The following is a 22,189-nucleotide window of genomic DNA, read 5'->3' as shown; positions in this document are numbered from 1 at the left end:
CTGACCTGCAGTCCCTTGATCATGGCGATGACCTCGACCAGGGCAAACTTCTCCTCTGAGGTGTAGTTGTAACGTGTAGCTCTCTCATACTCCTCCGCTGTGCCAGGACAGTCCTTGTTACAGAACTTATCTGTTGGGTGGACCAGCTTCCACGAGTACTGAGAGAGAGAATATGGTGTCAGAGTAAACTGAAAATCACAGGACCTGGTAAAAATACAATGACTTTATTCATTCAAATAATTATATTTTTATGGGACCAAGAACGGACTACACACTGCCCCTTCTTTGACACACGCACACACACACCCCTACTCACCACTTCCATGACGTGTGTGCTCCACTTGGACAGCAGCTGTAACCCTCTGAGTGCCAGGTCAAACAGTTCCCTGTACTCCTCATCTGATTTCTGACTGTCCAGGCCTGACCCGGTCACTACCTCACTGTTACTGTAGCGAGCCAGCTCAGAGATGAACCGGATGTGGTCATCACGAATCTGAACCATCTGCTCACACAGGTTGTACTGGGGAGAGATGGAGCTCTGGGTACACGTCCACCTGTAGGAGAGAGGTTAGAGGTCAGGGTTCACACAGGTTGTACTGGGGAGAGATGGAGCTCTGGGTACATGTCCACCTGTAGGAGAGAGGTTAGAGGTCAGGGTTCACACCCCGGTTGTACTCGGGGAGGTGAAGCTCTGGGTACATGTCCACCTACAAGAGAGAGAGTCAGGGGTTAGGGGGAGGGGGGGGGGGGGGGGGGAGGGGGGGGGGGGGGGGGTCAAACTCATTCCATGTAGGGCCGAGTGTATGCTGTTTTTTCTATTTCCTTTCAATTTGTGTCCAATTAAGACCTAAACAACCAGGCAAGCAAATTTCTTACTAATCAGTGACCTTATTTCATCAGTCAAGTACAAGGGAGGAGTGAAAACCTGCAGACACTCGGCCCTCCGTGGAATGAGTTTGACACCTGTGGGTTAGGAGCTGGGGTTCAGGACTTGTTAGATGCCTGAATTTATGAGTTTAAAGATGGCTGATGTACTTACTTGGACTTGTTCTCCTCGTAGTGGGCGCTGGTCTCTATGTAACGTGATAGTTCTATCTGCATGTCTCCAAACAGAGGCACCACCTGCAGCTGAGGCATCAAACCAGACACAGACAGGGCTACAGTCAGGAAGGCATCAAACCAGACACAGACAGAGAGAGGGCTTCAGTCAGGAGGAGGGTGATCAAAGAATATCATGACGTGAAAGTACTGACAGAGCCACAATGAAACGTTAGATGGCTGTTTTGGTGTGGAGCACACACACACTGACCTTGAAGAATTTGTCGATCTTTCCCAGGTTGATCCTCTTCTTGGCGTCTAGTTTGTAGATGTTACTGACGTTACCGTCCATCAGATAGAGACCAAAACCCATCACCTGACACACACAGACACACACACACATACACACAGTGATATTATACAAAGCTGGATCAATGATATTTGACGGACATTCAGATATAACTCTACATATTTTGAACACTACTGGAAGCTACAGTTGAGGACCGCTAAGCAAGAGTAAGGAGGCTATTAGCATTTTAAGATCCAGACAGAGACAGGTATCTAGAGAAAGGCAGGTAGTTAAGGTCCAGACAGAGACAGGTAGTTAAGGTCCAGACAGAGACAGGTATCTAGAGAAAGGCAGGTAGTTAAGGTCCAGACAGAGACAGGTATCTAGAGAAAGGCAGGTAGTTAAGGTCCAGACAGAGACAGGTATCTAGAGAAAGGCAGGTAGTTAAGGTCCAGACAGAGACAGGTATCTAGAGAAAGGCAGGTAGTTAAGATCCAGACAGAGACAGGTATCTAGAGAAAGGCAGGTAGTTAAGGTCCAGACAGAGACAGGTATCTAGAGAAAGGCAGGTAGTTAAGGTCCAGACAGAGACAGGTATCTAGAGAAAGGCAGGTAGTTAAGGTCCAGACAGAGACAGGTATCTAGAGAAAGGCAGGTAGTTAAGATCCAGACAGAGACAGGTATCTAGAGAATGGCAGGTAAGACAGAGAGTTAGATGAGGCTCTTACCTTGAGCAGCATGTGTTTCTCGCTGGGCGTCAGGTACATTTTGTTCTCATAGTAATCAACACTGATGTTGACAATGTCTGCTAACAACTCCTCATAGCCAGGAATCACCTCCAACTGCTGCTGCAGACACTACAGAGAAATATACACACTATTACTGCTTCTGCAGACACTACAGAGAAATATAAACACTAGTACTGCAGACACTAGAGAAATATACACACTAGTACTGCAGACACTACAGAGAAATATACACACTAGTACTGCAGACACTACAGAGAAATATACACACTAGTACTGCTACTGCAGACACTACAGAGAAATATACACACTAGTACTGCTGCTGCAGACACTACAGAGAAATATACACACTAGTACTGCTGCTGCAGACACTACAGAGAAATACACACACTAGTACTGCTGCTGCAGACACTACAGAGAAATATACACACTAGTACTGCTGCTGCAGACACTACAGAGAAATATACACACTATTACTGCAGACACTACAGAGAAATATACACACTAGTACTGCTGCTGCAGACACTACAGAGAAATATACACACTAGTACTGCAGACACTACAGAGAAATATACACACTATTACTGCAGACACTACAGAGAAATATACACACTATTACTGCTGCTGCAGACACTACAGAGAAATACACACACTAGTACTGCTACTGCACCACACACACACACACACACACACACCTGAGTGATCCTGTTGTGATTGGCTAGGAACATGGAGAGGTTCTGTGACTCCTGGATGGACTGAGGGTCAGCCATCTTCCTCAGGAACTGAGCTGCCCTGAAGACAAATAATACCACAGATCTAATTCTGTAGCAGCACCTCACAGCTTCTGTTTTACTGAGCCGCCCTGAAGACAAATAATACCACAGATCTAATTCTGTAGCAGCACCTCACAGCTTCTGTTTTACTGAGCCGCCCTGAAGACAAATAATACCACAGATCTAATTCTGTAGCAGCACCTCACAGCTTCTGTTTTACTGAGCCGCCCTGAAGACAAATAATACCACAGATCTAATTCTGTAACAGCACCTCACAACACTGTTTAACATGAGTCAATTGGGTGCATCTCAATAGTGGGTTAAATTGGCCCTGTCACTCCGTCACTTTCCTTCATTTGAGCTAATGTGAAGGAACCTAGACAGGTGAAAGCAAATCCCCCTTAGCCTCTACTACACTGCTTTCCCCTATCCTGTGTTTTCAGGATCAGTGCAGGTATAGGAGAGGTGATAGGGAGAGGACGCCACTGCAGGCTATTGAGATGCACCTCCATATTGTGTCTGTCTTCCCTCCGTACCTTTTATAGGCAGAGTGGTCGTTCTTGACGCTGCACTTCATGTTCTTGAGTTCGTCGAGCACAGCGAACATGTTGATGAACTTGCCCAGGGTGAGGAGGTAGGCTTCAGAGACGAAGTCCTTCCTCCGCTCAGCGTGGCAAAGACGCTTCACCTCCCCGCAGAAACGCTCGATGGCCTTACGCTGCAGGGGAGGACAGGAGAAAAGGAGACGATAGAGAGAAAAGAGGTTCTCAGATATATTTAGGACTGATATGATTGACTGACAGAGTTCTAATTCAAATATGATACATTTAATGGGTTGTTCATTCATTTTATTAATGAATCCATCCATCACTGGTCTCTCACCTGGAAGTACATGAACTTCATGAGCTTGGTGACCTCTGGTTCCAGCACCTCCACAGTCTTCTCATAGATCTCCACCCTGTTGGGCTGTTCGTTACACTTCACCTGGAGAACAGAGGGGAACACAGCCTGCTCACTCAGATCTCCCTAACGAGCGCTGAGATGATAAACCGAAAATTATCACCACAGACCACAACGATCACTTATCAGACATTTTTCTTATCGTTCATTACGATAAGCAGCCTATAAGAGAGAAATGTTTTTCTGGGTCATTTGTGATATTTTATTTGTGTTTCCCATGATTGTGTTCTACAGTCGTGGCCAAAAGTTTTGAGAATGACAAATATTAATTTTCAAAGTCTGCTGCCTCAGCTTGTATCGGGCGGCGTTCGGCGGTCGACGTCACCGGCTTTCTAGCTGCCACCGATCCATGTTTCATTTTTCCTTTTGTTTTGTCTGTTTACACACTTGGTTCCCATCTCATGATTATGTTCCTTATTTAACCCTCTGGTTTCCCTTTCTGTTTTGTGCGTGATTGTCTTTTGTGTGTTGGAATTCGAGTCCTGTTTTCTAACGGGATTTTTGTTCCGTTCTTGGATTGAGGAAATACAGTGTTTTTTGCTCTTACCTGTGTCCTGACTCCTTCGCTATCTTCTAGGTAGACTCTGACAGTGGTAAATTAAATTGATTGGAGATGATTTGGAAAGGCACACACCTGTCTACATAAGGTCCCACAGTTGACAGTGCATGTCAGAGCAAAAAACCAAGCCATAAGTTTGAAGGAAATGTCTGTAAAGCTCAGAGACAGGATTGTGTTGAGGCACAGATCAGGGAAAGTGTACCAACATACAGCTGTGGTACAGTATATATATATATATATATATATATACAGCTGTGGTACAGTATATATATATATATATATATATATATATATATATATATATATATATATATATATATATATATATATATATATATATATATATATATATATATATATATATATACACAGTATATGCTGTACCACAGCATCATGCTGTGAGGATGTTTTTCAGCGGCAGGAACTGGGAGACTAGTCAAGATCAAGGAAAAGATGAACGGAGAAAAGTATAGCGAGATCCTTGATGAAAACCTGCTCCAGAGCGCTCAGGACCTCAGACTGGGGTGAAGGTTCACCTTCCAACAGTACAACAACCCTAAGCACACAGCCAAGACAACGCAGGAGTGGCTTCGGGACAAGTTTCTGAATGTCCTTGATTGGCCCAGCCAGAGCCTGGACTTGAACCCCATCGAACATCTCTGGAGAGACCTGAAAATAGCTGTGCAGCAACTCTCCCCATCGAACCTGACAGAGCTTGAGAAGATCTGCAGAGAAGAATGGGAGAAACTCCCCAAATCCAGGTGTGCCAAGTTGCAGCGTCATACCCAAGAAGACTCAAGGCTATAATCACTGCCAAAGGTGCTTCAACAGAGTAAAGGGTCTGAATACTTATGTAAATGTAATTTCCGTTTCTTTTTTATAAATTAGCAAACATTTCTGAAAACCTGTTTTTGGTTGTTATTCTGTCTCTCACTGTTCAAATAAACCTACCATTAAAATTACAGACGGGTCATTTCTTTGTCAGCGGGCAAACGTACAAAATCAGCAGGGGATAAAATCATTTTCCCTCACTGTGTGTGTATATTTATGTTGTATTATACAGGGCATATTTGTAAAATAGACGTAGGTCTCAATATGCCTACCCTGTTAAAATAAATACTTTAAAAAAAAAAATGTAATACATCTGCTAATATGGGCAATTGTTAATTTTACCTTTATTTAACCAGGCAAGTCAGTTAAGAACAAATTCTTATTTTCAATGACGGCCTAGGAACAGTGGGTTAACTGCCTGTTCAGGGGCAGAATGACAGATTTGTACCTAGTCAGCTCGGGGATTTGAACTTGCAACCTTCCGGTTACTAGTCCAATGCTCTAACCACTAGGCTACCCTGCCGCCCCAATGGGACAATTGATGGCTACAACTGGTGCACATTAATGTTAAACTTTTCGTTCCATTTATCATTATTGCATCAATTCAGGCAATATGGAGTTTTGTCCATATCGCCCAGCTCTACCCCTAACCTTAACATTTATGGGGATGACAAATGGACCCTGTGTGTCACAAATGGCCTCTATGGACCCTGGTCAAGAGTAGTGCACTACATAATGAATAGGGTGCTATTTGGGAAGCAAACAAATTATGTGTCCCTGAGGCTACAAATTCAGCTCTAATACATTACAATACTATTAACATCTTCCCTTTCTGGCTGATATACAGGTAACTACCAAAATAAAGGAAACACCAACATGAAGTGACTTAATAGGGCATTGGGCACCATGAGCCAGTGCCCCTACCATGGATGGGGGCATTGTCATCCTATGGGGGCATAGTTATGGTAGCCAAAATCATGTCCAAAATAATGACATGCCTAGCATTTTTAAGTGTTTCCTTTATTTTGGCAGTTAACTGTAAAGTAGACTGTGGTTGTAGAGTGGTGAGTGACGTGGTAAAAATAGACTAATTTGCATGTTTAGGGTTGAACTGTTCTAATGAGAAAAAGACAGCTGAGGAACGTGAGGTGAAGTCGAGGGTTATTGAAAGAACACCCTTCTACCCTTCTCATTGCAGAGTAGGCTTGGGCGGTATACCATATACCGGAGTACTTGGAAATAGCCACGGGATGGTTTTGCAATACCTTTTTAGTTTGATAATACATTTGAATATTTGTAAGTACTTTTTATGTAAATACCTGCAGTCAACTTGTGCAATATGTTGTGTTCTTCATTTCACCTGTCACATCATTTTTCATGATGAAGCTTACCGGTAGTCCCCTGTCACGTGGTGTGTTTATAAGCACACAACGACGAGAGACCAGAGCCTTGTGAGTCAGCACACGCCATGGTAATCTAGCTATAGTATGGAATTCACAACTAAATGTTTGCCAGCTAGAAATCTTATAACCATTAAGTTAACAGCCTAAAATATGCTAAATGCTCTGTAGTTGTGCATTTAGTTTGCTAATTTAGTAGCTACGTGGTTAGTTTCTTCCAAAACAGCAGAGAATCCCCTTCTGGATCAAGGGCCTTGCTGTCTTATATTTGTTTTGTGTGTTCAGCAAACTGAGTAGCATTTTTTAGTTACTAGTATACTTTTATGAGCTGGGATATCTGATCTGCAAATAGTTTATGTCAGAGACTGTATAAAACGTTGGCAACGTGCTCGTTAGCATTCTCTTTGGGATACCGCCCAAGCCTATTGCAGAGTACCTTTTCTTTGTTTATGCTTTCACTATCTTGTGATTGTGTGAAAGTGAGGAGAGAGAGATAAAGAGAGAGAAAGAGCGAGAGAGAACGTTACCTGTGGTATAGCTCTTGAGCAGCTTCTCCAGGTGTAGAGCATGACAGCGTACTCATGGCCCTCCTCCAGCATCTCATTCTGGTGAGAGAGAACAGGGTTATACGCATTAGACATACAACACAGGCCATCCCATGATGGATGCACCAAAACATTTGCATATTTTCTTGATTAATCTTAACAAGTATGTTTCAAACATAAAATTGTTATTAAAATAGTCTGTTATAAAATGCTTTCTGTGTAATATCTCCTCACACTTGCATTCACTACGGTGAATATTCTCTAGTGTGAAATGCACTTCTCTAGACAAATGAGTAACCTCAGGTCTCTGTTGGAAAATAGATAATTTATCTGAATGGAACTTCCTGATTTAAAAGTTTATTTAAGAGACAGTTTCCTCTTCTGTCAGTCAAATCACACTCCCCATTCATTACATTCAGGAAGAGGTCTAGCCTAGTGACTGCCTGATTCATCCCTCAGTGTGTATGTATGTGTGTGTGTGTGTGTGCGTGTCAACAGAAACCGCTAACAAGGCCAAACCCTTAGTGCAGAAATGACAATAAAACACCCAAACACAAGGCTCTTTTGTGGTGGGTGTGTGAATGTGTGAATGTGTGTGTATGTTAGCCAAGAGTTGAGAATAATGATGAAAAGGATCTGAGAACCATTCCCCAACTGTTCCCAGTGAAAAACTAAAGTATTCACAAAGCACAGAGGCCCAACTCCAATCCCCGTTCCAAACCAATCCCTCCAGGTTGCTTCCTCACCATGCTAGAGTGGACAGTAGCCTGCTCGATATAGCGAGCTATCCCCGTCACAAACGCATTCCTGTCCTCAAAGTTTGTGTCGAAGTTAGCCTAGAGAGAACAAGAAAGAGAGAGAGTTTAGTACTCTTGCAATTAATTAGAAATCTCAGGTGTGTGTGTGTGTGTGTGTGTGTGTGTGTGTGTGTACCTGGTACATGATGGATGAAGGTGGAGGTTCGATGCAGGGCTGCTGGTCAGGGAGGGGCAGCTCCTCCAACAGATCCACATTAGACAGAGCATCCTCCAGGGTCACGTGGGTCGTCATGGCTACAAGAGGTCACTCACACAACCGGCCAGTCTGACAGAGAGCGAGACAGAGAGAGAAGCAAACCACAAACTCTCAGTAAAAGAAAGAAAGAAAGAAAAGAGGACAAATCCCAATCTAAACCAGTATAGATTCCTTCCACCAGGAGAACTGTCATACATTGGCTGGTATTCACTCATTTCCTCTTTAGGAACCACTTGCTACAGCACATATGTCTGTCTGTGTCTGTGTCTGTCTATCTGTCTGTCTACAATCTGTACGTCTGTGTGTGTGCTTCCCTGTCTCTCCACACAGTGTGGGCACATGGCATGTTTCCCTTTTACAACTGCCAGATAAATGTCATCAGACAAACAGCCTTTGTGACACCATGAAAAGACAATAGTGAGAACAAGACATGTTGTAATGCTAGACAACGCTGTCATTCTTGAGAGCGAGAGAGAGAGAGCGAGAGAGCGAGAGAGAGCGAGAGAGCGAGAGAGCGAGGAGGAGCAGTAAATTGCCTGTGTTTAATTGTCGTTCAGACATGATACTGCTGAATGTTACGTAGCACACTGGTATACATGATGGTATACATGTTCTGTCTGCTCTCCACTGAAATCAAACTGCTGAGTAGGATAATTCACATGCAGACAGGTAGGTCATTAACACTTGATTGAAGATTGACAAAAATGGTGCTGAAAGGCCCACCTATAGCTTACCAAACAGCACTACTGAAAGGCCCACCTATAGCTTACCAAACAGCACTAGTGAAAGGCCCACCTATAGCTTACCAAACAGCACTACTGAAAGGCCCACCTATAGCTTACCAAACAGCACTGCTGAAAGGCCCACCTATAGCTTACCAAACAGCACTACTGAAAGGCCCACCACCTATAGCTTACCAAACAGCACTACTGAAAGGCCCACCACCTATAGCTTACCAAACAGCACTGCTGAAAGGCCCACCTATAGCTTACCAAACAGCACTACTGAAAGGCCCACCTATAGCTTACCAAACAGCACTACTGAAAGGCCCACCTATAGCTTACCAAACAGCACTACTGAAAGGCCCACCTATAGCTTACCAAACAGCACTGCTGAAAGACCCACCTATAGCTTACCAAACAGCACTGCTGAAAGGCCCACCTATAGCTTACCAAACAGCACTGCTGAAAGGCCCACCACCTATAGCTTACCAAACAGCACTACTGAAAGGCCCACCTATAGCATACCAAACAGCACTGCTGAAAGGCCCACCACCTATAGCTTACCAAACAGCACTACTGAAAGGCCCACCACCTATAGCTTACCAAACAGCACTACTGAAAGGCCCACCACCTATAGCTTACCAAACAGCACTACTGAAAGGCCCACCACCTATAGCTTACCAAACAGCACTACTGAAAGGCCCACCACCTATAGCTTACCAAACAGCACTACTGAAAGGCCCACCACCTATAGCTTACCAAACAGCACTACTGAAAGGCCCACCACCTATAGCTTACCAAACAGCACTACTGAAAGGCCCACCACCTATAGCTTACCAAACAGCACTACTGAAAGGCCCACCACCTATAGCTTACCAAACAGCACTACTGAAAGGCCCACCACCTATAGCTTACCAAACAGCACTACTGAAAGGCCCACCACCTATAGCTTACCAAACAGCACTACTGAAAGGCCCACCACATATAGCTTACCAAACAGCACTGCTGAAAGGCCCACCACCTATAGCTTACCAAACAGCACTGCTGAAAGGCCCACCTATAGCTTACCAAACAGCACTACTGAAAGGCCCACCTATAGCTTACCAAACAGCACTACTGAAAAGCCCACCTATAGCTTACCAAACAGCACTACTGAAAAGCCCACCTATAGCTTACCAAACAGCACTACTGAAAGGCACATCAATCAATCAATCGACTACACTATTGCGCTCTTGCACACAGAAGCCTTGTATACCTGGATTGTCAAGAAGACCATAGATCATTACAGCCAGTCTGGGTCTAAGCAGGAACAGTGTGTCTATGTCCCAAATGCCACCATATTCCCTACATAGTGCACTATATAGGAAATAGGGTGCCATTTTGGACGACACACTGTGTCTGGCCCGGGGCTTAGCCTCTACATCATGTGCCTCTCAGGAGTGTGTTTTTAAGTCTGACCTGATTGACAAGCCTGATAAAAATCGTCTTAATTTCCTCCAGCCAGAAGAAGGAGCAGTAAGGGAGACAAAGGGGGGTGAGGAGGGAAAAGCCCAGCTAACAATTCTAGGGAGAGAACGTATTTGTAATGTTACCCGTAATGTTTGAGTGTCACGTTTTCTGTTAATAAAGAGAATGTTCTATGTTAGCAAAAACCTTCTGAGAACATTTTTTGCATGTTTGTGTTAAAGTTTGTGTCATGCCGAACTTCTCTAGAACGTGGTTACAATGTTCTCAGAATCTTCCGAGGGAGAATATTACATCAACGTTCCACCAAACCATGGTTGCCATGTTATCAGAAAATACAATATTAAAATGTTCTAGATACGTTTCATGGGACGTTACAATAACATTAATGTGTCCAGTTTTCTGAGGGTTATAAAAATATTCCATAGGGCCTCCCGAGTGGCGCAGCAGTCTAAGTCACTGCATCGCAGTGCTAGAGGCATTACTACAGATCCGGGTTCATTCCCGGAGTCCCATAGGACGGCGCACAATTGGCACATCATTATCCAGGTTAGGGGAGGGTTTGACTGGGTGCCTAAGGGCTGACCTCGGACCCCAGTTGAACGCTGTGTCCTCAGACACATTGGTGCCTCGTGTGCCATAAAACTATATATATATATATATATCTATCTATATCTATATCTATATCTATATCTATATATATATATATATATAAAGTACCAGTCAAAGGTTTGGACACACCTACTCATTCAAGGTTTTTTCTTTATTTTTACTATTTTCTACATTGTAGAATAATAGTGAAGACATCAAAACTAAACTAAAATTAAATAACTTAAGGAATTATGTAGAAAACAAAAAAGTGTTAAACAAATCAAATATATTTGAAATTCTTCAAAGTAGTCACCCTTTGACTTGACAGATTTGAATACTCTTGGCATTCTCAACCAGCTTTGCCTAGAATTATTTTCCAACAGTCTTGGAGGAGTTCCCACATATGCTGAGCACTTTTTGGTTGCTTTTCCTTGACTCAACACCTCCCAAACCATCTCAATTGGGTTGAGGTCAGGTAATTGTGGAGGTCAGGTCATCTGATGCAGCACTCCATCACTCTCCTTCTTGGTCAAATAGCCCTTACACAGCCTGGAGGTGTGTTGGGTCATTGTCCTGTTGAAAAACAAATGATAGTCCCACTAAGCGCAAACCATGCTGGTTAAGTGTGCCTTGAATTCTAAATAAATCATCGACAGTGTCACCAGCAAAGCACCTCTACACCATCACACCTCATCCTCCATGCTTCACGGTGGGAACCACACATGCGGAGATCATCCGTTCACCTACTCTGCATCTCACAAAGACACGGTGGTTGGAACCAAAAATATCACATTTGTACTCATCAGACCAAAAGACAGATTTCCACCTGTCTAGAGTCCATTGCTCTCTTCTTATTGGTGTCCTTTAGTATTGCTTTCTTTGCAGCAATTCTCTTCTGAACAGTTGATTTTGAGTGTAGGATGTAGGAGGGTGTAGGAGGAGTGACTGTAGACGGAGGATGGGGGAGGAGGGGGCTGAGTGTAGGAGGAGGAGTGACTGTAGATGGAGGAGGCTGAGTGTAGGAGGAGGAGTGACTGTAGATGGAGGAGGCTGAGTGTAGGAGGAGGAGTGACTGTAGATGGAGGAGGCTGAGTGTAGGAGGAGGAGTGACTGTAGATGGAGGAGGCTGAGTGTAGGAGGAGGAGTGAGATAGATATCTCTATCCAAGCCATTCCTTATAATCATCTCCAACCCTATACAGGATGAGAAGCTAGTCTAAGGCACGTGTCAAACTCATTCCACAGAGGGTGGACTGTCTGCGAGTTTTCGCTCCCCACTTGACATTAAATGATGAATTAAGGTTACTAAATAGTAAAGAACTCCCCTCACCTGGTTTAGGTCTAGGTCTTAATTGAAAGGAATAACGAAAAATCCGCAGACACTAGGCCATTCATGGAATGAGTGACACCCCTGGTCTAAGGAGAGCAGTGAGAGTAGAGAGATGTGGGCATTCATTTATTTGTATTCCTTTGTGATATGCATTTATGACTGCGGTTGAGAGTCAAGTTTAGATATCATGCAAATAAAGCACATTTGAGAGGCAAAAAGGAAGTGTGATAGCAAGAAAGAAAGGAGTGAGAAAGTGTGTCACGTCCGGGTCACACAACTCAATGGGTTTCCCTCGGGGCATTCTCTGAATTTTCTACCATACTCGCCTCATACTGAGCGCACGAAGCACAATGCGCACACACACACACACACACACACACACACACACATACACACACACACAGTTTATGAGTGACATAGTGGAACACAGACAGAGGAATTCATATTCAGGGAGAGATGATGGTTTGGACTGTGCGTGTGTGTGGGGGGCACACAACCATCCTCGCACTACAACAGTAACTCCCTCATGTCGTCACAAATCTACATTCCAACCAACTAATAACAATACACACCTCACGAATATTCCTGAGCAAAATACATTTTGGAGGTCACATGACCCAACCTAGTGACAGATTCAGAGAAAAGAGAGGGCCAAGGAATGTTGCCTAGTAGGTCCCTTTCCTCGGGCTTCAATACACTCAAGGTAGTGGTAGTGTAGGGTGTAGACTACCATCTGTGGTTGGGATTCAAGGTGGTGGTTATTGATAACTGGCCATGCAATCACCAATGAATCGGTGCTCAGTTTATCAAGAATTGAGAGGGAATAATCCAATAGGACTGGAAACAGGGGTTCAGATAGCATATATATTAACACAGTGATGATGTCAGCCCGCAGCAAGTGTAATGGCTACCCACACAATTGGTTAATGAAATACGGACACATTCCTTCATCTTTCAGTAGCTTCAGCCCAACATCACACACACACACACTTATTCTGTCCATCTCCAATAAGCTACCAAGGAAAGGGCTAGCCCATATTAATATACAGCGCATTCGGAAAGTATTCAGACCCCTTCAATTTTTTTCACATTTTGTTACGTTAAAGCCTTATTCTAAAATGGATTAAATGAAAAAAAATCCTAATCAATCTAAACACAATACCTCATAATGAGAAAACGAAAACAGGTTTTTAGAAATGTTTGCAAGTTTATTAAAAATAAAGAACAGAAATAGCTTATTTACATAAGTATTCAGACTCTTTGCAATGAGACTAGAAATTGAGCTCAGGTGCATCCTGTTTCCATCCATTGAGATGATTCTACAACTTGGTTGGTGTCCAACTGTGGTAAATTCAATGGATTAGACATGATTTAGAAAGGCACACACCAGTCTATATAAGGTCCCACAGTTGACAGTGCATGTCAGAGCAAAAACCAAGCCATATGAGGTCAAATAAATTGTCCGTAGAGCTCAGAGACAGGATTCTGTCGAAGGACAGATCTGGGGAAGGGTACCAAAACATGTCTGCGGCATTGAAGGTCCCCAAGAACACAGTGGACTTCATCATTCTTAAATGGAAGAAGTTTGGAAACACCAAGAATCTTCCTAGAGCTGGCCGCCGAGCCAAACTGAGCAATCGGGGGAGAAGGCCTTGGTCACGGAGGTGATGGTCACTCTGACAGAGCTTCAGAGTTCCTCGGCGGAGATGGGAGAACCTTCCAGAAGGACAACCATCTCTGCAGCACTCCACCAATCAGGCCTTTATGGTAGAGTGGCCAGATGGAAGCCACTCCTCAGTAAAAGGCACATGACAGCCCACTTGGAGTTGATCAAAAAGCACCTAAAGGACTCTCAGATGATGAGAAACAAGATTCTCTGGTCTGATAAAACCAAGATTGAACTCTTTGGCCTGAATGCCAAGCGTCACGTCTGGAGGAAACGTGGCACCATCCCTATGGTGAAGCATGGTGGTAGCAGCATCATGCTGTGGTGATGTTTTTTTGCGGTAGGGACTGAGAGACTAGTCATGATTGAAGGAAAGATGAACGGAGCAAAGTACAGAGAGATCCTTCTCTCCCAATTGCTCAGTTTGGCCGGCGGTCAGCTCAAGGAAGAGTCTTGGTGGTTCCAAATTTCTTGGGGACCTTCAATGCTGCAGAAATGTTTAGGTACCCTTCCCCAGATCTGTACCTCGACACAATCCTGTCTCGGAGCTCTACAATCAATTCCTTCAACCTCATGGCTTGGTTTTTGTTCTTACATGCACTATCAACTGTGGGACCTTACAGGCATGTGCCTTTCCAAATAATTTCCAAATCAATTTAATTTACCACAGGTGGACTCCAATCAAGTTGTTTAAACATCTCAAAGATGATAAATGGAAACAAAATGCACCTGAGCTCAATTTTGAGTCTCATAGCAAAGGATCTGAACACTTATGTAAATAATGTATCTGTTTTTATTTTAAATAAATTTGCTAAAATTAATAAAAAACTTTTCGCTTTGTCATTATGGGGTCTTTTGTGTAGATTGCTGATGTGTTTTATTTATCCGTTTTAGAATTAGGCTGCAACGTAAAACAATGTGTTGAAGTGTTGTGGTTGCAAGTTCACCTGACTCGTCTAAACCTCTTTGGGGTGCTGCTATAGGCCAACAAGTGCTAACAGTGCTTCTATGTGCTAACAGTGATTCTATGTGCTAACAGTGCTTCTATGTGCTAACAGAGCTGCTAGGTGCTAACAGAGCTGCTAGGTGCTAACAGTGCTTCTATGTGCTAACAGTGCTTCTATGTGCTAACAGTGCTTCTATGTGCTAACAGTGCTTCTATGTGCTAACAGTGCTTCTATGTGCTAACAGTGCTTCTATGTGCTAACAGAGATGCTAAGTGCTAACAGAGCTGCTAAGTGCTAACAGAGCTGCTAAGTGCTAACAGCACTGTTTAGTGTGCTGCTCAGTGCAAACAGTCAGTATTTAGATAATAAGTGTGCAATGCTTGATAATGTGTGTGATACCAGAAATGTATATTTTTTACCAATAGTGTTGGATTTGTCACATCTACTTGCATTGATCATTTCTTCACTAAAGCTGCATTGCTTTAATCCAAAGCAATATCAGTTTCCATTGGCTGTAGTGACCATAAGGGGAAAGGGATACCTTGTCAGTTGCACAACTGAACGCGTTAAACTGAAATGTGTCTTCCGCATTCAACCCAACCCAGTCTAATTTCTACCCAGTCTAACTGTTAAGAGAAATTAGGACTAATGTAGGATCTTCTCAGTGTGCCGGACAAAGCATTTAACTATCAAGTACTTAAAGTATTTGAGGATTACTAGAGTGACTGTGGGTGAAGAATTTGGCTCCCAGCAATAAGGAATTTTTTAATGAAGGACAGAAAATGATAATGTAACTGAATGTGTGTACACTATTTACAATCTAAAATGCGAAGATGACAGCATTTTGGCAATAACAAGGAAACCCAAAGTGCCAAAGGTTGGGCCTAATGTGATACAAAATAAGTGTGTGTCCCCCACAGGAGTGGAAGGAAGCTAAAGTAATTCCACTGCCTAAAAATAGTAAAGCACACGTTGCTGGCTCTAACAGCCGCCCAATCAGTTTGCTGCTTGTTCTTAGTAAACTGATGGAGAGGATTGTGTTTGACCAAATACAATGCTATTTTTCAGAGTACAAATGAACTGCAGACTTTCAGCATGCATATAATATAGAGAAGGGCACTCAACTTGTACTGTACTGACGCAGATGACAGATGATTGGTTAAAAGAAATAGATAATAAGATGAGTTGGAGCTGTATTGTCAGATTTCAGTGCAGTCTTTGATGTTATTGATCATACATTGTTATCACATGGTTGGAGAGTTATTTATCCAAATAGAACCCAGAGTGTGTTCTTCAATGGAAGCTTCTCTAACATCCGATATGTGACCGACCTGCTCAAATTGGTCTAATGTAGCAACATTTTAAACAGTGTTTTTTACATTAGATAAAAGTAGAGACTCAAAGCTACAAAATGGTATATCATACACTACAGTTAAGAAACAATGGGAAAATAATTCTGCTAGGAAAGTTGATAAACTTGTAAACTCACTTTTGAGAAAATGGCCATTGAATGTTTTGGTACCAATACTGGAGAGCCCTTCCTTGTCTACACCCATTCAGCATTGTTCACACCCTCTTAAGCTTTAGCCCCACCCATCTCTTGAAGGTTTGATTCGAGTGTTCTGTAGTAACAACAGCAGTCAAGCACCCAAGCTAACTAGCTACTTCCAGACAAATGAGAGAACTGCTCACGGAACATTACTCGCCCTATCAGAGCTGGTTAGGCTGTTATGTTATCCAGAGTGTTGGTAACTGCAACTGTGCTGTCAGATTGTCCGTTTGTAAATTCAGAGCGTTTCGCTCTCGGAACGTTCAGTGCGCTTTGGCCGATGAGTAGGGTTGATCCGAACGTTCTGACCTCTCAACGGCAGTCAAGCACCAAGGTAACATTGGCTTGATTGTTAGCTACTTCCAGACAAATGAGAGAACACACCACTGACCATTTTACTCACCCTAGCAGAGCTGGTTAGGCTATTTTGATGTTATCCAGAGCGTTGTTGACTGTAACTGTGCTGCTGGCAACAATTTAATTACGCTTTTTTGCCGACGTTTACTGACACCGGCCATATTCATCCGTTATTCTGCGCTCTGGCACACTCACACTCAGCGGAGAGTGAAATCAGAGTAGATGACCAGACTGAATTTACAAACGCATACAAAATGGTTAACAATGAACCATAATCCCAACTCATGGAGTTACTACCCTGCATGAATCTGCAGGTAGGTAACCAACTGGATTCAATGTTAGCTAGCTAACAGTCTATAGCTAGCCAAGCAAATGGCTCTGAGATACGAATAATAAGATTATACACATAGCGTCAGCTAGTGAGCCAGAAAGCTAATGTTAGCTAGCTAATAGTACACTTTAACTTGAAATGAAACCACTTTCTGTCAAAATTAGAAACATGTATTATCTGAAAATGTAGCTAGCAAGACTATCATTCATGGATGGATGTGTCTCCTGTCGGATGCCATTGTTGTCCTTAGTTCGAAGATGTAATCCGAGGACAGGCGTTTTCTCCATCTCCTTAGCTACCATACTTGAATTCCACTGACTTCAATATTCGGTCCTCCAGAAAGTGGAGAGAAACACTTAGGCAGTTTTACTATGCGATACGTGTAAAAAAATATTTTTTTATGTATATAACATTTTAAAAGTCATGTTAGACAGGATTACCTAAACATACTGACCAGCTCAAATAGACAGAACCATGCTATATGGCAGACCAATCCAAACTCATCTCTCGGCATGTCCAGCCCACTCATTATCTCAGACAATTTTTTATTTATTTTTTTACCTTTATTTTACTAGGCAAATTCTTATTTTCAATGACGGCCTAGGAACAGTGGGTTAACTGCCTGTTCAGGGGCAGAACGACATATTTTCGGTTACTAGTCCAACGCTCTAACCACTAGGCTACCCTGCCGCCCCAATCATGGCTAGCGAGAAGGTTGCTAACTTTTCTGTGGCTAAACCAACTAGGCTCGCAATTTAACAATTACATTTGTATTTACAGATGGCATACAAGTTTGGTATTAAGGCACATGAAAGTTCACATGTTCGAGAAGGCATTTCTCCAACAAAGTTTATGTTCAAACAGTTCTCCTGTGAAGTAGTGACCCACAACATATGCCTAGTTTCCTGAAATGGGTCACATATGTACAGTGAGGTGTCCCTCAGGGCAGTTGCCTTGGGCCGTTACTCTTAGCTATTTGATTTGCTACTGGTCTTACACAAAGGTAGAATGGCTATGTACATGGATCAATCCATATTTTACATGCCAGCACCCAAAGCCAGTGAGCTCACTGAAATTCTAAATAAGGAGTTACAGTCAGTATTCGAAGGGGATTCATAATAAACTGGTATTAAATACATTTAAAACTAAATGCATTGTATTTGGTTCAAAACATTCTCTAAGACCTAGACTGGAGTTGTACATAAAGGGTGTGACCATTGATAAAGTTGAGCTAAACTTCTAGGTATAACATTGGATGGTCATTTACCATGGTCAAGTCATAATGACAAAGTTGTTGTGAAGATGGGGAGAGGTATGTATGTTACATAAAAATATGTTCTGCATTTGACACAAATCAACTGTAGTAGTTGTTCAGGCTCTGGGGTCTTGTCCCATCTTGATTCATGTCTGGTAATATTGTCAAAAAAGTATAGATTGTCTACATAATCAAATAACATTCAGCTCAAACAGTTGTCTTGTTAGTCATTGCATTTCAAATGTGTGTTACTGTCCTCGTCTATCAGTGTTTTGTTACTTGTCATGTTTTGTGTTTTTTGTGGACCCCAGAAAAAGTAGCTGCTGCTTCTGCAAAAGTTAATGGGGACCCAAATAAACAAATCTTTCAAGTATTACAGTCAAACAAAGTAAAATGGTTATTAGTTATCTGAGACGTGGGGGAAAAAACATTAATTTGAGGTTAGAGAATCGATAGGCTACATAATGGAAGACGGTGAACCTGCCATCCGTGCATTTAGCTAGAACAGCATCATGGGCCTGGGTTGGAAGGACGCATCGTACAATGAACATTTGTCTACATTGTAAACCTGCATTTGTCAATGAGGTGATGCTGAACGAAAACATTGTAACAAATTGCTGATAGCCCACTTAAAAGTCCTATTAGAAAATATACTGAACAAAAATGTAAAACGCAACGTGCAACAATTTCAAATACTATGCTGAGTTACAGTTCACATAAGGAAGTCAGTCAATAGTGAATACATTTCACATGACTGGGCAGGGGCACAGCCATGGGTGGGCCTGGAAGGGTGTAGGCAACCCACTTGGGAGCCAGGCCCAGCCAATCAGAATGAGGTTTTCCCCACAAAAGGGCTTTATTACCCCCCCCCCCCCCCCTTTAAAACGATGTTGGAGGTGGTTTATGATAGACAAATTATCATTACATTCTCTGGCAACAGCTCTGGTGGACATTCCTGCAGTCAGCAAGCCAATTGCATGCTCCCTCAAAACTTGAGACATCTGTGGCATTGTGTTGTGTGACAAAACAGCAAATTTTAGTGGCCTTTATTTGTCCCCAGCACAAGGTGCACCTGTGTAATGATCATGCTGTTTAATCAGCTTCTTGATGTGCCACACCTGTCAGGTGGATGGATTATATTGACAAAGGATAAAATTATCACTAACAGAGATGTAAAAAATGTGTGCACAAAATCTGAGAGAAATAAGCTTTTTGTGTATATGGTACATTTCTGGGATCTTTTATTTCAGCTCATGGGACCAGCACTTTACATATTGCGTTGATATTTTTGTTCAGTGTACGATTTTTTAAAATCTAAACTATAGGGAATGTAGTCTACGGGTAGAGCACACGTTAAATAGCTAACCTCCACTAGCTGTAGCCAATATATCGATTGGAACATTTACCTATAAAATAACAATTGTATAAATGTTGTATGTTTTATTAAGACAATCAAATGTATTGTGTGATATTCATATCTCCCGTAGTATTTTCATGTAAAAATTAAGAAAACGCATTTTTTCTTATAGCCTCTGCCACCCCACCCATCTCTCGTAGTATATGACGCTATCAATACACTGCCTGAAATAACGGGGGGGTTCATTCACATCACGGAATAAGTGAAGAAGCAAACGGTCGCAAAAATGAATGATCGAATCCGATGCGTTTGTTTTCAATGTAAAAAATAAAAAGACATTAATTGCTTCCAAAGGTAAAATGATGGTGCACCATGCAAGAGAGGGGAAACACACCGCAGGTTCTCAACATCCATCGCAGCCTCCCGTCGAGAAGCGAGCGTAGGCTACCCGCACATATTTGCCGTGTGCTGGCAGCATATTCCGTTACATTTTGCACTTACCTGCAACTTGCATGTCCGTCCAGGGAAATTTGGGCGGACAATGTCTAACTCCGCGACGAAAATCCTATGTTTTACTGACGTTTTTTTCTGTCCTTTTCTCCGACTGATGATCTCGATTCTCTCAGCGCCTATCCGTTATAATCCACCCCACACAAAGAGCAGAAAATGGCTGCAAGTGCATTTCCTTAAAGAGACAGTAACTCACACACAGGCAGGAGGATGGAACTGTGGTGCTGAATATGGCCAATGTTGTTGCACAGACCAACACTCTACCTTGCGATGAGGCTATTGTATCGTCAAAATGAAACAATGTATTTGCAATGTCACCTATCTATCGCTATTCTCTACAAACTATTCCCCTTGAAATGATGTCATAGCCATTAGGACAACATTGAAACGTGCTTCACATTCTTCCCCATTTCCATTTGATTGGATATTGCAGGATATTACTTACTTACCATGCACAGCACAGGCAAGTCAATGACCCGGTTTCCAGGACAGGTGGTGTCAAACTGAACTTTGATCACATCAACTGTGATGAAAATAAAACCTAATATACCTCAAACGGAAAGCATTTGCATTTTTGCACAGAATACAGCGTCCAGTCCTTGACATAACTGTATAGGCCTAGTATGCCATAGAGGCACAGGTGTTTTTAGAAGAAAACTAAATATTTTGAGTATTTCAGTCACCTTACAATGGATTGTATAGAGATTTAATGGAATAGCCCTAAAACTGCATAGGTACCCTACTGTATGGAGTTATCTATATCTATCTACTCCTGTATATGTCGATATATCTCTATTTATCTATTATATTCATCTAGATACATCCACACTCCCACAGAGATCATACTTGTAATTCTATGTATACTTTCTGCCTGACAGGGTATTACTATGCCAGTTCTTGTACCCAGTCAGACCTCGTTGTCACAGCAACCAGAGCAGGCATGTAGGGCTGTCTGGAACCCCCAGACTCAGTTCATACTTTAACAGGGCAGTGTGTTTGTGTGTCTGCGTGAGAACACTGGATACATTAAAACCATGTAAAACCATACCCTACATTATTCATCTCATATGTATACGTATATACTGTACTCTATATCATCTACTGCATCCTTATGTAATACATGTATCACTAGCCACTTTAACTATGCCACTTTGTTTACATACTCATCTCATATGTATATACTGTACTTGATACCATCTACTGTATCTTGCCTATGCTGCTCTGTACCATCACTCATTCATATATCTTTATGTACATATTCTTTATCCCCTTACACTGTGTATAAGACAGTCGTTTTTTTTAAAATTGTTAGTTAGATTACTTGTTGGTTATTACTGCATTGTCGGAACTAGAAGCACAAGCATTTCGCTACACTCGCATTAACATCTGCTAACCATGTGTATGTGACAAATAAAATTTGATTTGATTTTGATTTTGATTTGATTTGATTTGAACCACCTACAGTTAGACTACTACAGTTACTGTATAGACAAGTGAACTGTAATGAGTATTATGCATTGTGGTTATTTGGTATTAGGACTGCAGTAGCCTGCTATACAGAGATCCTAGTACATAAGAACGTCTGTAGATGATGGGAATAGCCTGCATTATGACATCATGGGTAAATGGGTTGTGGGTGCCCTCTGATGGTCAGACTTTGAGCGACAGACAGTAAAATCAAACTAAAGTAAGCTTATGAAACAACTAATTAACACAATAGACAGAAAAAAAATGTATCAAGACACAGGAGAAATAGATTTCTACATTTTATAAAAATATGATTTGCTACAAAATAAATAGAAACTTGAAGGAAATGAATAAATAACATAAACACAGCTAGCTAAGTATATTTCATACAGTATCTTCAGTTTGGTTGAGCAAAATTATTCTGGCATGATTCACCGCGGATAGCTGGTTAGCACACCAGGTTTGGCTGAAAAGCTTGTTTGTTCAGGC

General features: G+C 42.2%; 1 protein-coding gene across 1 annotated transcript in view; it reads right to left on the bottom strand.

The window, feature by feature from the left end:
• LOC109864937 (cytoplasmic FMR1-interacting protein 2) overlaps positions 1 to 20,384 on the bottom strand; it is a 36,586-nt gene extending 16,202 nt beyond the window's left edge. The window contains exons 1-12 of the mRNA XM_031797766.1: positions 20,225 to 20,384; positions 8,075 to 8,224; positions 7,888 to 7,977; positions 7,124 to 7,201; positions 3,729 to 3,830; positions 3,383 to 3,564; positions 2,769 to 2,865; positions 2,056 to 2,184; positions 1,310 to 1,414; positions 1,040 to 1,128; positions 317 to 554; positions 6 to 158 (exon numbers count right to left, since the gene is read on the bottom strand). Coding sequence (XP_031653626.1) covers positions 6 to 158; positions 317 to 554; positions 1,040 to 1,128; positions 1,310 to 1,414; positions 2,056 to 2,184; positions 2,769 to 2,865; positions 3,383 to 3,564; positions 3,729 to 3,830; positions 7,124 to 7,201; positions 7,888 to 7,977; positions 8,075 to 8,191 — 1,380 coding nt within the window. The 5' untranslated portion in view covers positions 8,192 to 8,224; positions 20,225 to 20,384. The remainder of the gene's footprint in view (positions 1 to 5; positions 159 to 316; positions 555 to 1,039; positions 1,129 to 1,309; positions 1,415 to 2,055; positions 2,185 to 2,768; positions 2,866 to 3,382; positions 3,565 to 3,728; positions 3,831 to 7,123; positions 7,202 to 7,887; positions 7,978 to 8,074; positions 8,225 to 20,224) is intronic.
• Positions 20,385 to 22,189: the final 1,805 nt, after the last annotated feature.

This window comes from Oncorhynchus kisutch, linkage group LG19 (genome assembly GCF_002021735.2).
Source record: "Oncorhynchus kisutch isolate 150728-3 linkage group LG19, Okis_V2, whole genome shotgun sequence".
In the NCBI taxonomy this organism is placed as follows: Eukaryota; Metazoa; Chordata; class Actinopteri; order Salmoniformes; family Salmonidae; genus Oncorhynchus; species Oncorhynchus kisutch.
The sequence above is the reverse complement of the archived record's forward strand: the minus strand, read 5'-3'. Positions and strand labels throughout refer to the sequence as shown.